This window comes from Lathamus discolor, chromosome 4, assembly GCF_037157495.1.
Source record: "Lathamus discolor isolate bLatDis1 chromosome 4, bLatDis1.hap1, whole genome shotgun sequence".
In the NCBI taxonomy this organism is placed as follows: Eukaryota; Metazoa; Chordata; class Aves; order Psittaciformes; family Psittacidae; genus Lathamus; species Lathamus discolor.
Genome location: NC_088887.1, coordinates 31,557,289 through 31,571,748, shown reverse-complemented (window position 1 = coordinate 31,571,748; position 14,460 = coordinate 31,557,289). Strand labels below are relative to the sequence as shown.

The 14,460-nt window shown below is 43.9% G+C and overlaps 1 protein-coding gene across 1 annotated transcript in view; it reads right to left on the bottom strand.

Moving 5' to 3' along the window:
- Positions 1-294: 294 nt before the first annotated feature.
- CLIC6 (chloride intracellular channel 6) overlaps positions 295-14,460 on the bottom strand; it is a 31,219-nt gene continuing 17,053 nt past the window's right edge. The window contains exons 2-6 of the mRNA XM_065676911.1: positions 5,471-5,580; positions 4,903-5,028; positions 4,048-4,154; positions 3,412-3,593; positions 295-2,233 (exon numbers count right to left, since the gene is read on the bottom strand). Of these exons, the coding sequence (XP_065532983.1) occupies positions 2,072-2,233; positions 3,412-3,593; positions 4,048-4,154; positions 4,903-5,028; positions 5,471-5,580 (687 nt within the window). The 3' untranslated portion in view covers positions 295-2,071. The remainder of the gene's footprint in view (positions 2,234-3,411; positions 3,594-4,047; positions 4,155-4,902; positions 5,029-5,470; positions 5,581-14,460) is intronic.

The window sequence follows — 14,460 nt, the reverse complement described above, 5'->3', positions numbered from 1 at the left end:
ACAGTTACAAATGTGGACAACCCTAAACCAGCATGGATGTGAGACAGTTTGTGCTAGGCAGCTCAGCTGTCAAGGATCTCATTCTAGCCCTTTGGTTTCTTATTCACCAGTAGTAGGCACAGTCAGTATGTATTGCTCCCAAGATCTCACTGCAGGTCTGTAACATACATGATTCCCCCAAAACAAATGAAAGCTGGGTTAAATTTTGCCCTGTGCTCCTTAAAATCTAGGCCACTGTTTCAATGCAGCTTATGAGGAAGTTACCAAGAAAATAAAGACAGAACACTGTTCAAATTACTTATGAATTTGTGTATTTTCTATTTAAATTTGTAAGGCATATGAAAAGAGTATACAGATTTCATTTTTTATATTTTTATATATATGTATGTATTTGAAAACACAAAGTAAAAGTTAGTAATATGTGATGAGTGACTGCTCAGCTGTCAACCCCAATATGAAAGTTCACAGCGGAGGGTGGGAGGGGAAGTTATTGTGCCTGTTTTCTCTAAAGGCAAACTATAGCCACACATTCAGCACTGCTTACAAATACTTGTGATGTTAGCACATCTGCATCAGAACTGTGCAGTGTGTAAGAGGAAGATAGTGCAGGCACAATCTGACACCTACTATTACCATTAAATAAAGCTTTGTTAGAAAGCAAGTGTATGTTTGACATGGGAAAGGACAAGTGACTGATGTAAAAGAGTCTTTTTGTGAATGTAGGTGCTGTAAAGGCTATTTTTAGCCATTTTTACATCTATTTTGTACACAGGCAAAATCCATCAGAAGAAAACTTCCAGGTGACCCTATGACTAAAGCACTGCACACTCTACTCCTGTGTGCTTGCTGAGGACCTGCTCAGCAGAAAGCAGCTGTGAACGTCACTTATCCCAGCCCACACATCTCTATGTCCATATATTGTGTGCTCCTCAGTGCCAAGCTAGAAGGTGCTGCTCATGAGTACTGACTGATTTAACAGACACAGGCAAGGCTGGAGGGGTCCATCTAATCCATCCCCTGCCTACCACATGAGGTAGAGGTCTATGTTGTCTGATCAGCTGTAAAGCTCTCAGCAATGAAATCCTAACAGCAGCCTTGGAAAAGCCAATATGCTAGAGCTCAACCAGGAAAAGTAAGTATAGGAGGACTGTTTCTTTCTTAGACCCTCTCCTCCTCTTTGCTTTCCAAAACCAGATGAGAGCCATGGAAGGATGACAAATTCTACATCAGTAGCGGGGGACAGATATTCACCCCTTTCTTATGTCTACAGTAAAAACCATGTTTCTCCCTCTTCCCTCAGCAAATATCTATCATCAGACAGTCCACAGGCCAGTGACTGTCTGTATTCCTGTCTCTGGGAGCACCAGGAGCGAAGTTCGATGGGTTTTGCGGCCCTGAGAGGAGAAGGCAGGATGGATTAATTTATTTAATTATTATACTAAAGAAGACTCACACAATGTAAAAAGGAGTTCTGCTTCCTTGACCTGCCCTGCAGGTCTCCAGCACAGAGGGGAAGGCTTCTGGGACATGAGGTGTGGTCCCACCTACAGGCTGCCCTCTCTCCTGGGTTAAGCCAGGTGCTGCATGGGCACCAGCGGCTCGCCTGGGGCCCTCTGAGGCTTGCAGAGAAGCAAACAGAAACCCTCCCGGTAACTGTGAAGTTTGGCAACAACTGTGAAACAGAGATCAGAGGCAGCAATAACGAGAGGTTAAATGTGTGTTAGGAACAGGGCTATTTCTTCTCAAAATTCAGCAATTTATCCTAAGTCACTAGTTTGTAATATTGCTATAATTGTGTAACCTACACTGTTTCCCTAACTCCAACAGATGCTTGAATATTGACTTACGCCTTTAACTTGGAATGCACAACAGATATTCATGTGTGCAGACATCTGTACAGACACACATACACATACATAACTTAAGAATGAGCAAATAAAGCTATACAATCATTATAAAAGAAGGATAGGCCAATAGCAGAACTTAAAATTACACTGCAGAATGTATACTTCCATCTTGGCTGCTGCCCATCTGAATCTCAGAAGCAATAAAGAACGGAGGCATCTTCTGTTTACTTCATTCTCTTTGCAACATCCAAGTATGCATACTCAATTTCTTGATCAGCAGGACAAGTGTTTGTAAATTCATCTCTTGCGTATGCATTGTTCAAGTATCTTGAAATCCCTGTCATTTCAGGTGGAAAATCAAAATTTCTATATTTTTTTGCAACAACCTTTTATTAAAAGAAAAAAGAAAAATATAATTATATACATGATCTGAAAAAAACCAAAATCTACTCTTTGTGCATAGTTTTAATTTTCAATGTGCAAGTCTGTTGTTATATGCAACACAAGGGTAAAGAAATGAAGAAAGCTAGCTAACAAGCTGACTCACTTAGAGATTTATTTGGCATAAATATTCTGCTAGAGCTATGCAGAGCTATGTGGACCAGTAGACCACACCTGGAAGAGATACAGCTTAAAACAGAAAAGGAGCTAGCATAAACCAGAATTAGCAGCATAATCTATAGTAACAAACTGACCCACACTTGGGTACTTTCATTGAAAGGAAAAACTTGAATTGAAATACTGAATTCAAATGGCTAGGGAAACCAACTAAGGCTGATACCTAACCCTTCCCTGTTGGGCAGCAAAGGATGGTGTGATGTTCACCCTCCATCATCCTTTAGGCATTCAGCTGGTATAAGGTGAGTCTCCCCATATTGGCCCTGCTGACCCTGCTACCTCTGAGCTTTGCTGTGCCTGTAGTCAGAAAGGACACTTTCTAAAGGGAGCTAGTTTGTTTGAAAGCCAATGAATTTCCAGTGCAGCCATTTTGCTGCCAGAGCCTGCTTGGCTCCAGAGTAGCCCAGTGACAGACATCTTGGTCACTAGGACTGCTCCACAGCCCTGCAAGAGGAAGCTGGGAACCTTGGCTGGAAGGCAATGGGTGATTGTTACCCTGCTGGTGTTATTGATACTAGTGGTGATATTCAGCCAAGCAAGAGTTTTGGATTAAAAGTAGGAGAGACAGGATTGAATTTCAGTTTTTGTTGGCTTCTTGAATCGGCATGGACAAAATAATTTAACCTTACTGGTCCATGCTCATAAGAATTTTGCCTATGAAATGCAAATGAAAACACTTCTCTACAGCACTCATTTCACACTTAAGAGAGGCTTAGTGAGTGCAGTCACAGCCCAGATATGAAACCAGATATTCTAGTACCAGAGCCATCAAATGGAGGATCTGCCTCACTGTGCTGTAATGAAACGGCCTTGTGCACTAGCCAAGTGTCCCAGCACAACCACTGTGCGGCCTCAGAACATATAAAAGGATTCCTCTGCATTTTAGAAAAGGTCTTGAGCTTCTATGCCACTCTTCTCTTTAGGAAGCTAAAAAGCAAATGCAAACCTTGATTATATGGAGCTTTGGTAGGAGGTTGCAATCTGCTAAGGTGAGATCATCTCCATCCAGGAATTTCCGACTGGAAACAGTGATCTCCTCAGTGCTGTAAGCATCAATTTCATCAGGCAAGGGGCTATTTAAATAGCTGTCCAGCTTCCTCAGGGCTTTAAGCAAAGATTTTTCCAAATCTAGGTTAAGACAATAAAAAGGTTATTCAAGCCTGTACCAAGATCTCTCTGACACCAAACAGAAAGGCAGCTCCTGCATCCTGTCTCCTGGCACCAGCCCAGCTCACAGACATCTGGCCATGCCAACTCCTGCAATTCCCTTATCCTAAGCTTAAAACTTAATGCTGGGATAAGAGCCCTAAGTAGCTAAACGGGGGTTCTGAGAAAAAACGGAATGGGGCTGTGCTACCAGAAATGGCTCCTCAAACACCTCTGTGGAGCATGCTTTTGCAGAGTGACCTGGCAGAGTGGCTCTGCCTTCACACTGACTTCTCGCCTTGGGAGCCATGGAGCAAGTGCCTGCCCACAGGAAGGGCAGTGAGGCTGGGAGCGATGGCAGCAAGTGTACTAGAACTGTACAGCTCTGATTTCTCCCAGTAACTGCTAGGTCTGACTAAAGGACTGCAGCACTTACTTTCATTAGCATCTTTTCTTGGGTTCTTTATGAATGCAGAGAATTTTGCAAACACATCATTTCCTGCAGAGTTAGACTCAGGGTGGTTCGGTGCAAGCTTGGGATACCTAGGGAGTTGAACAAAAAAAGTTATATGAATAGCCTTTATTTTCATCTCCATTAATTGACATAGATTATTTACACTGCAGTGTCACAATATACACAGGACTCTCAAAAGGAACCATCCTGAACTGAAAATCATTTGGCAAACGATTTTAAACATACCTAAGCCATGTGGATGACCACCTTTCCCTGAAGGACATGGGAAACCACTGTTATTGCTGCAAACACTGCCCTAATAGCCCAGTGCTTCTCCTCGGCCTCCTCCACTGGAGGTGAGGCTATGTGGAGCACGGCTCCTGGCATGAGGAAAAGCAGAGGGAAAATCCCTACTCGCGCTAGCTGCTGCTCCTCCCAGCCACCTCACCTGGCCAGCTCAGGTATCAGCAAGCTGAGAGCAGCCAGCCCAGTAGCTGTTGTTGAGGGGCAGAGAGGCAGGGGAAAGTAGAGGGGAGCAGCCGCTTGCCTGGTTTAAGTCAGGTTTGGATGCTTGAGAAGAGAGCACGGGGGAGAGAGCTTCCCCCATCAGGTACATGGTAGAGGGATGGGACATGATGCTGCTGATGGTAGGACAGTGGGGTTTGGGGCAAGGTGGAAAGAGCTGCTAGGGTGGGGAAGGACAAGTCCGCACATGCAATTCTAACACATGCATAATGAATGAGGGCTTGACCCAGCAAAACCAAGGGGTTTGTTCACTGAACCACACTGAGGGCCATGAGGGGCTGAAAGCAAGAGAAGTGACCAGGAATATGGTACCGGGGTGGAGACAGCTTTTCTTCCAAGAACTCCTCAATCTTGTTGACATCGGTTTTCACTTCACCATCAAATGTCATGAAGGGAGGGTTTGTTCCCGGGGCGAGGTTCTGCAGGTCAGCAGGCTTTCTGATGGGAGGAAAGACAAGGGGTTGATCACTGCAGGAACCACATTTGCAATTTTTACACTTAATTGCAACAAAGTGCTTCTCCTTTAAAACAGCAGGCTGCTCTACATCCTTCTCACGAAATAAACCTTAGCCAGCTGGCTCACACCAGTGGTGTGAGACTTCATTAGCCCATATCTGAATGTGCTCTGAAATGCTTAAAAATTGCCCCAAAACTTCTGTGTCATGTTACAGAGACCTACTGCAAAACAGGTTAAAACCTCAACTGCTTCAAAGGAGTTAGTCCACCTTATACTAGTGAACCCTAAAGAGGAATCAGGCATCCAGACTGTTAACAAAATGCCATGCCACGGTGCCATTTCAAATCTATCAGAAGAGAGCCTTTAAAATAAAGCATTTTGGAAGAGCTGTTCTGAAAAAGGGAACTCTGGTTACAACCTCACCTTTTCAAATCCACGGTTGTGACATTAAATATGACACCTTTTAGCCACAGAATCATAAAGAGACGCTGAGAGAAGGGGCAATTTCCAATGCTTTCCCCATCGCTGCCGGCCTGTAATTAAAAAAGAAAAGGTACACATACATCTGTGATAATAGCAAATTTTGATAGCAGATGCAGAAGGAAAGCAGAAAACCCAGGTCTGCTATGAGTACATATATCATGTTATTCATCTCTACCAAGACATATTTTCATGCAAAGTTTCTGTATCTCCTTCTCCAGACATGCACAGAGATATGACGAAGAATCCTGTCATCTTGGAGCTGTAGTTTTTCATTAAAATGCATAATGAATATTGCTGTAAGTTAGAAAACAAAATTGAAATTACAGCACTCCTTCCAAGGGAAATAATCTCCACCTCATTTGTCTATGTGAACATAAATCTACCTAAGTCACTGCATGATTCAAACCAGTCAAGTCGTTTTATTATCACAGGAAATAGAGACTTCCCAGCATAAATTGAGATGTAATGGCTACAGCACTTGAGGGAATGAACAGAATAAATCAAACAATTAAGAATTTCAGAGTAAACAACTATGGGAGCCCCAGAGAGAAGGGAAGTTCAGTGCTGAACCAACCTGTCTGGGCTTTGCTGAACTGAGAACTAACGAAGCACAAGTGCCATGTCCCCCTGTGTAATCCCTCCTTGTTACAGTCCCAAGGGTCTCACTTTTAAGTGTGAAGTGTGGCCATACCCAAGCCATGTAACCTCTTTTTCTGTGTGCCCCTCTTTCCTTTTGGCTAAACATATCATCGGGTGTCAGTATAAAGCACTAAAGGTATAACTCACTATACGTGTGGCCACAGAAGTGTTGCTCTCATGCGCTTTGTATTGCATTTTGTCAAGAGACTTTGTTAAGGCAGTCTTGCATAGTTGCTATTGGTTAAGTTAGGCTTCACACAACATTGCTGGAAGAGAACAGAGGTCTAATTTTTAGGCTCTTCATATGATTCTCCTAAAGCACAGTTTCAAAACTTAGATTAAAAGTAAGTGCACAGAAGTAAAAAACCAGGCATACCATTTACTCAGTTAATAGGTTAGTCCATTAAGTTTTGCAGACCTTATAACCAAACAACACACACTAATGAAACCAGTTCTGCTTGCTGTTTCACCTTCCTCAACGCTATCAAATGAATCTCAACTACAGTAAAAAGCTCTCCATAAACAAACATTGCCGTTGGATTGCTTTACAGTGCTCACCTTCACAAAGAGCTCGATGTCTGGAAATGAGCACCTGGTCTGGAGCAGGCAAGTTTCTGCCATGGAGCTTGAGGGATGTATGAGAAAGGATGCTCCTGCAGCTTGATAAACCTTCTTATTCTCCCTATCAGCCTGAAGGATCCTCCTCTAATAACTCTCTGTTGCTTTCTGCCTCTGGTACTGCCACAGCCACTGGCTTTCTTGTTAGTGAAAACCATAATAGCTTATTGTCATAAACACTGCCAGGGGATGAAGACTTTTAGAAATGTGAAAACAGCTGGACTGCTGTGTTAGAAAACTCTTGTTTTGTAGGTGGCAAAAATGAAAGCTACCATTGTATTTTTCCTCCTACTCAGAGCACTGCTTTGCAGTGCGGTACAGCTTACAGCAACAAGAAGATAGAGAACTACTGTGCATTTCGTAAAAATCAGACTAGAAATGCTGCTAGCACGTGCTTAAAATAGAGCTAAATACATAACACCACCATTTTGTCTCACCCTTCCTCATATGTCAGGTTTTACCTACTCCCCCAAGGAAAAAGGAGGGTGATGGGCATTCCTGTGCCCCCTTGGTGCTAGCAATGGGCACCCCCACCCTGCACCAGGCTGCAGAGGGCAGAAGCAGCAGCCAGAGAACATCGTTTTGCATGTGCCATGCCTAGAGGAGTCAGGCAGGCACATCTGGCTCCCTCTAACTTTTACTGTTGGAGTTAAGGAAACATGGGGTTTGCTTCATTTTGTCCTCCACCACCTTGGTGACAGTAAACTTCAGAGCAGCCCCAGCCTGCTCTTCTGGGGAAATGTCCATAGGCAGAGTCAGAGATCCAGGTCAGGGCAGGTGTCTTACCATGAGAAACACAGGCATGAAGCAGGCACCAAGTTCCAGTTTGTCCTTAGCTGGAAGGACATATAGGGAACCAGGAAGCTGAGGGACTGTCAGTCCTGGAGATGTTACAGAAGCAACCTCCTGTCTTGTTTCTAAGTGCAAACTTTTTAATGTCCATGCCTACTTGGGAGGAAAATTTGCTGCAGCACTACTTTCTATTTTGCACTAGGTAAAATAGCAAACAGCAAACCTCTCAGCCTTTTACCTTCATGGCTTTAGCCTGCTAGCAGCCTAGCTATAACCTAGCAATAAAAAAAAATGAGGACTTGAATAAAACAAGGGATTAAGCATTACTGATTACAGCAATGCTCTGCCAACTGTAATGACTGAGGTGATCAGCTGTTTATTTGGTACTTTTTGATGACTTCTTTGGGCTAGTTCTGATGGTGTTAAACACACTGACGAAAGCCAAAAGGCATCTGACCTTCACATCCTGTGCTGCCTCCTCTCCCATGCTGCTTACAAGGAACATTAATAGCATATTGCTCTCTTAGCTGTGTTCTGTGCAAAACAGGCATTACAGTCTCTAGTGAAGTGCTGCAGTGTTTGCTCAGCGTTGCTGTCTCCAGTGGTTATGGAAAGCCCTTGGCTTTTACAGCAGAAAATAAATTCACAGAGATTAGGATGTTTCCCCGTTGCTGATGTGGCCATGATCCTTCTCACAGGCTAAGAAGAAAATCTGAGAAGTTTCCTTGTGCAATCACTGGTGCACTTTATTGATTTAAATCCATTCTAAAAGCCCACGCTATCCAGGCAGTGTCGTACACCCCAATGTCTTAGATGAGGCCGTGTGCTCTAGGGTTGCTGTTCCTGAACTGAGAACAGTCATAGCTTTGGGAGTTCCTCAGTCAAACTCAGCTGCTGAGGTGCTACGGTAAAGGAGGCAGCAGCCATTCAAGTGGGGACAACTGAGAAGCTGGTGAACCACATCAGCCTTTAGGAAGCCGAAAGCCATTTCAGGGGCTTGAGCTCTGGGTGTGAGGTGAAGGGACGACAGATCTCCAGGTTTGCCACGCCAGGGCTCGTGGTGGATACCTCCAGGTTTCTTTCAGTTCTGTAGAACTGAAGGCAGATTACAGTAGCCCATGCAACAGCACAAGCAGTGATTAAACCTTTCCCTACTGTAACAGTGACCAGCAGTCTGAAGTGACTGCAAGACCTTGAACACCAAATCTGATTCAGACGTTGACACAGTTTGACCTGGCACCTCAAAGATGTTACAGTTTCCTATAACCTTTGCTGAAAGCCCCGAACATGGATATTTTGGCCTACTGTGGAACACAGAATTAATACAGCTAGCTAAATGCCTTCAGATACCTCAGCTTGCATTTTGGCTTACAGGAGACAACTCTGTTCTCCCAACTCAGCTCATCTAATCTGGGGAGCTACAGTTCCTACTGGGCATGAAAGCATCAGTGACACAAGCCAAAAGTATTTGTTCAAGTTTCCAAACAGAGGGTCTGCCATGATGACACCAGCCACTCAAAAACCATGAGTTGGGACACTGAAATAGCTTTATAGCTGTGTACTGAGCAAGGCAGCAATACCTGAAATATACCATCATTGTGTGGTAATGTGCTTTCCAACAAAGCAAGGGTGCCCTTTTTACAGAAGTAAGACTGTGTGTCGACATCTTACCTAGCAGGACACGATGCAGCAGTAAGAGAGTCAGAGAAGACCCATATTTAATACCCTCAGGAAGACAGTGCAACAAGGGGCATTGCAGCCTGGGAGCAAAACTCCCTGCATTTCTCTCCACACCACCGCTCAGGCATGTGTAACTTTGAGCTGTGCCTGGTACACACGCAGAATTTAATTACACTTCCTCACTGCTGTGCTTAGTGATGATGGAGGGTGAAATCTTAACTGCGGTCAAGTCAGCTGGAATCCTTTGTTGTTGATTCAATGGAGGATTGTGTTTCCAGACTGGTTATAATCATAATAACCAGGCAAATGCTGCTGTAATTGTAGGTAATACTGCATGATGGCCTCCACCTGCAATTGTTGTGACATTCTCTTAACATTCAGATCTTGTGGGTGAAGTGGGCCAAGTCCCCAAAACACAAAGCTGGTTTTTATGCTCTTCTGCTGCCTAAATAGATGGCAAACCAGCATCTTGAGCAAGTGGCATTTATGTTTTAATTGTGATTGGTCAGGAGGTCAATGTGCTTTTTCTAGTAATACTGGGATTTAATGAGTTCATTAATCAATTAAGACAGCCCTTGCTGCAGAGGAGAAAAATGTCAGGCCATGCACAGAAGCTTTAATTCAGAGCCATCAGAGCCCTAGGCAGCGATTGTGACAGTACCGACTTCTGACAACTCTCTGTAACCATGTGCCATTACTTAACAGGATTATCAGCATGTGCTCCCTGTTTTCATGTATTGTTCACTGTTCTACTCTCTTCAGCCTATTTTTCTCTTGTTGTTCCAGGTCTTACTCAAAGATGCTGGGAAAAGGAGAAGCTGTCCATACCCTTCTTCCCACTACTGCTTAAGCTCCTAAGAGTAGGAGCACCACCATGCCTTAGGCTAATTTCACTAGGCAGCAAGACCTTAGGCACAAGATGTCAAAGAGGGTCCTAAAAGAACTATATTCAGTTTCTGGAGCAGCAGCTCTGCTTTTCTAGGTTGCCTTGAAGAGGTCACTTGCCTCCACATCCTCATCCACAGCAAGAGGATAATTATAGTGAATTCTCTCAGGAGTCACACACTGTATGTCATTCTTAAGCCAGTAGTTTGGGCTCTCCCTGAGCTGGAGTTGCTCTGCCCCTGGAGCTGTTGTAAGAATTTGTTTTGTAACTGTTTCTGTCCAAACATATAAGGAAGCAGGTTTTCGAAGGTTCTTCTACTGACCTCAAACATTCTGTGCCTTTAAAATCGTGATGAGTGGAATTTGTTTTTCCTGGACTTTTTCTTTCCTTTTGAAGGTTAAGCATGGAAGAAACAGTTCAGAAGGAGCAGAGCAGACTTTTTTTATTTGTTTTCATATAATTATATAATCCCTTTGAAGCTACAATAAAAAGGAGAAGAAGGATCATTTCTTTTTCTTTTTCCCAAAAGCTGAACTCCAATTCCATTTTCTTCCTTCAACATGAGGGAGCTAAGTTACCTTCTTTTCCATATTTTTGCTGGCTAAGAGGCAGGTTTACCCAGCAAGTGGAGCAGAACTACTGCTACTGGGAGACAACGACCCATCCAGCTGTGACCATTACCTTGGATCTGCCCCTGCCTGTTCTGCTGAGCTAGCTGTCTCAGGCTGAACAGGGACTTATACCACACCAACAACTCCCCTCTCCTTTTTCACAGCGCATTTGATCTTCTGTTAAAGAACAGAACCACAGCAACCAGATGAAAACTACTGCCTGAAAACCTACAGGGAGTTTGCAGGCTTGGGCTGCCTGTGGGAAGCAACTTTGAGGCTGCGTGCAACTTTCAAGACCAACAGTTATTTTGCTTCAATTCCTTCTAGAGACTCATTTGTTCAGCACTGGCATGGATTAACTGAACCCACTGCATTCCTAGCCCCGACTCTTGCCATAAACTAAGCCCTGCAATGCCAGCCTGACAGCAGTAGCTGCTCTGAGTAGCTACCCCTGGCTCTGTACCTGTAGCAGCAATGCAAGAAAGCCCCCCCTTGTAAATAACTCTGCTTCCTGCCCTTCTGCATCACTGGGACCAGCCATTGAACTTGACCATACAATAGCCAAGGAAACAGGAGAGGGCAGCTCCCAACACCTCCCTTCTCCTCATCTCTGAGAAGAAACCCCACTGCCCTCTGGTTTACCATGAAGTGCCCAAGCCATTTTGTTAAGAACATATTTTTTAAGATCACAGGCAGAAAGACAGAAAATCACCTGTTTTCTAGCCATAACCATGTTCTGTGAGTGTGCTGTGACAGATATATCATCTTAATTAAAGCAAAACAGCAACGCCTACTGCTTGAGGATACAAAGTGCATTTTACATTCTTGATGCCTACTACAGTATTCATGCAGATTCCCATAGTATCACAACACTGAAAAAAAACACCCTAAAATTGGAAATATTATTTCTGTTATGAATGCGATAAAAATATAGTTACATTTTGCTTCACTGAAGGCAACTCTAATACACTTAGTAAGATAGGATATTCTGTGCTAGGCACAGGAGCACCACAGGCATGTCGTTTGGGTCAGATCACATTCAAAACAAAGCTCTTTTGTGAGGAAGAGACAGATTACCTGGAATTTTCTCTAAGCGCTGTGTTTATTTTGTGGCTACAGCTAGGACACGAGCACCCAGACACTGGATTTTAGAGAATTCGTTTGATGCCACCTACTGGGCTTGAAATGGAAATCCTGATTCGTGCTCTTGAAGCGATGAGCAGCAGCAGCCTCAGACATTAGTACATCTCATCATGAGCAGCTCTGCTCAGAGCCACCTCTGCAGCAAGAACCCTTGTTTTTTGCTAATGGTACTTTTGAGAATACTTAAGGTGCTGAAATTGTACTTCCAGGCTAAGTTCTTAGGTATAGCATCTGCAATTAAAAATACATTTTAACGGACAAAGTAAAACTTTTGCGACTTATTATTCCAATACTTTTGAACAGTTATGTAGCTCTGCCTATCTGATAATATCCAACACTTACAACAGATGTTTCCAGCTGTTGTTTAATTTGTCAGCCAAACAGAAGGAATGTATGTAAATGTGGCTGGTAGTTGTGATTCCTGCACATAAACTGTATTTTTTTGTACTCCCTAGGGTAGACTCTTGCTCTGTGTGACATCCACAGTAGAGAAGTTCAATGAGAAACCTGTGTTAAACAGCAGTTGGACACTCCTTCAGGTAAAATAATTTCCCATTTCCCCTTCCTATTCTAAGAGCAAAATAAGCACCTTGATATGGAAAGAGTGCCATAAGGATTTTTGTTTTTAAAACAAATGTATCTTAATTTATATTTAGAAATACTAATAGCATCTATCTTTTATCTTGAACAGTATTACAGGGTTTAGAGAACACCAAACATACTTAAAGGAATACAACTTTTAACACGCAAGTTCATAGCACACTTTTTGTCCTAAACGCTAATTAAGTTTTCATGTTAGAATCATAGAATAGTTAGGGTTGGAAAGGACCTCAAGATCATCTAGTTCCTCAGTTGTTAAGGAGGCAACAGTAAATGTAACTACAAGCATTCTGCTAAAAATAGCTTCTTTCTCTTTTTAAGGTGCCAAGACACAAAAGCATGCAGGGGAAGGAGCGAGCAAGTGTACTAAAATGTTTTCTCTAAAGAGTGAAGAGGTAGTTTGACTTCCATCACCCTCTCCTACGATGTCACTTGTAAGACCCCTTTTTCCTGCTACAGTTGGGAGTCTGCCCCTGCTGACTCAAAGGCAACTGGGGACAAACACTGAGTACTCTCCTTCCAATGCAAACAGCTTCTAGTAATTGAGTAGCTAAGTCTTCGATCAGAAGATTGTCCATGTTGAACTCCACTCCTATAGGAAGCATGGCCCTTTCCCACTCGAGGAGGAATCATAGAACCATAGAATAGTTAGGGTTGGAAAGGACCTTAAGATCATCTAGTTCCAACCCCCCTGCCATGGGCAGGGACACCTCACACTAAACCATGTCACCCAAGGCTTTGTCCAACCTGGCCTTGAACACTGCCAAGGATGGAGCATTCACAACTTCCTCGGGCAACCCATTCCAGTGCCTCACTACCCTCACAGTAAAGAACTTCTTCCTTATATCCAATCTAAACTTCCCCTGTTTAAGTTTTAACCCGTTACCCCTTGTCCTATCACTACAGTCCCTAAGGAAGAGTCCCTCCCCAGCATCCCTATAGGCCCCCTTCAGGTACTGGAAGGCTGCTATGAGGTCTCCATGCAGCCTTCTCTTCTCCAGGCTGAACAGACCCAACTTTTTCAGCCTGTCTTCATACGGGAGGTGCTCCAGTCCCCTGATCATCCTCGTGGCCCTCCTCTGGACTTGTTCCAACAGTTCCATGTCCTTTTTATGTTGAGGACACCAGAACTGCACACAATACTCCAGGTGAGGTCTCACAAGAGCAGAGTAGAGGGGCAGGATCACCTCCTTCGACCTGCTGGTCACGCTCCTTTTGATGCGGCCCAGGATACGGTTGGCTTTCTGGGCTGCGAGCGCACACTGAAGCCGGCTCATGTTCATTTTCTCATCGACCAGCACCCCCAAGTCCTTCTCCGCAGGGCTGCTCTGAATCTCTTCTCTGCCCAACCTGTAGATGTGCCTGGGATTGCTCCGACCCAGGTGTAGGACCTTGCACTTGGCATGGTTGAACTTCATAAGGTTGGCATCAGCCCACCTCACAAGTGTGTCAAGGTCCCTCTGGATGGCATCACTTCCCTTCAGTGTATCCTTTACCCATCACCCCCTATGTAAGAACCAAGTTAGGGCTGCAAAGACTATCACAGCTGCAACCTTTAGCTACATCGCAGTTCTCACTCTGTACACCCTTCCTCAAGCATGTGTTTGGGTGGTTCATGAGACAGCCTCAGTAGTGAGATCATTCAGTGCAAGGCTGAAAGGATCCCCATGACCATTCGTCCAAGCTAAATCATACCAACATGTTGCAATCGATCTTACAGGGCATGCAAAATTTGTAATCTGGATGGTTAGCTGAAAAATGGACCCTGGGGTCTCGGGTCTCTGGATCTCTTCCACTTTCTCCCACCTCCCATTGAAGTCACAATCAGCCAAATGCATTTAGGTGTGCCTGTAACTTTTAAACAAGCATGTTAGCTCACCAACTGCAAATGGATGGACAGATTCTTTGAGTTTTGTATCTGCTAAATATCCTCTTGAATGACAGCCTGAAGTGCAGCTAGT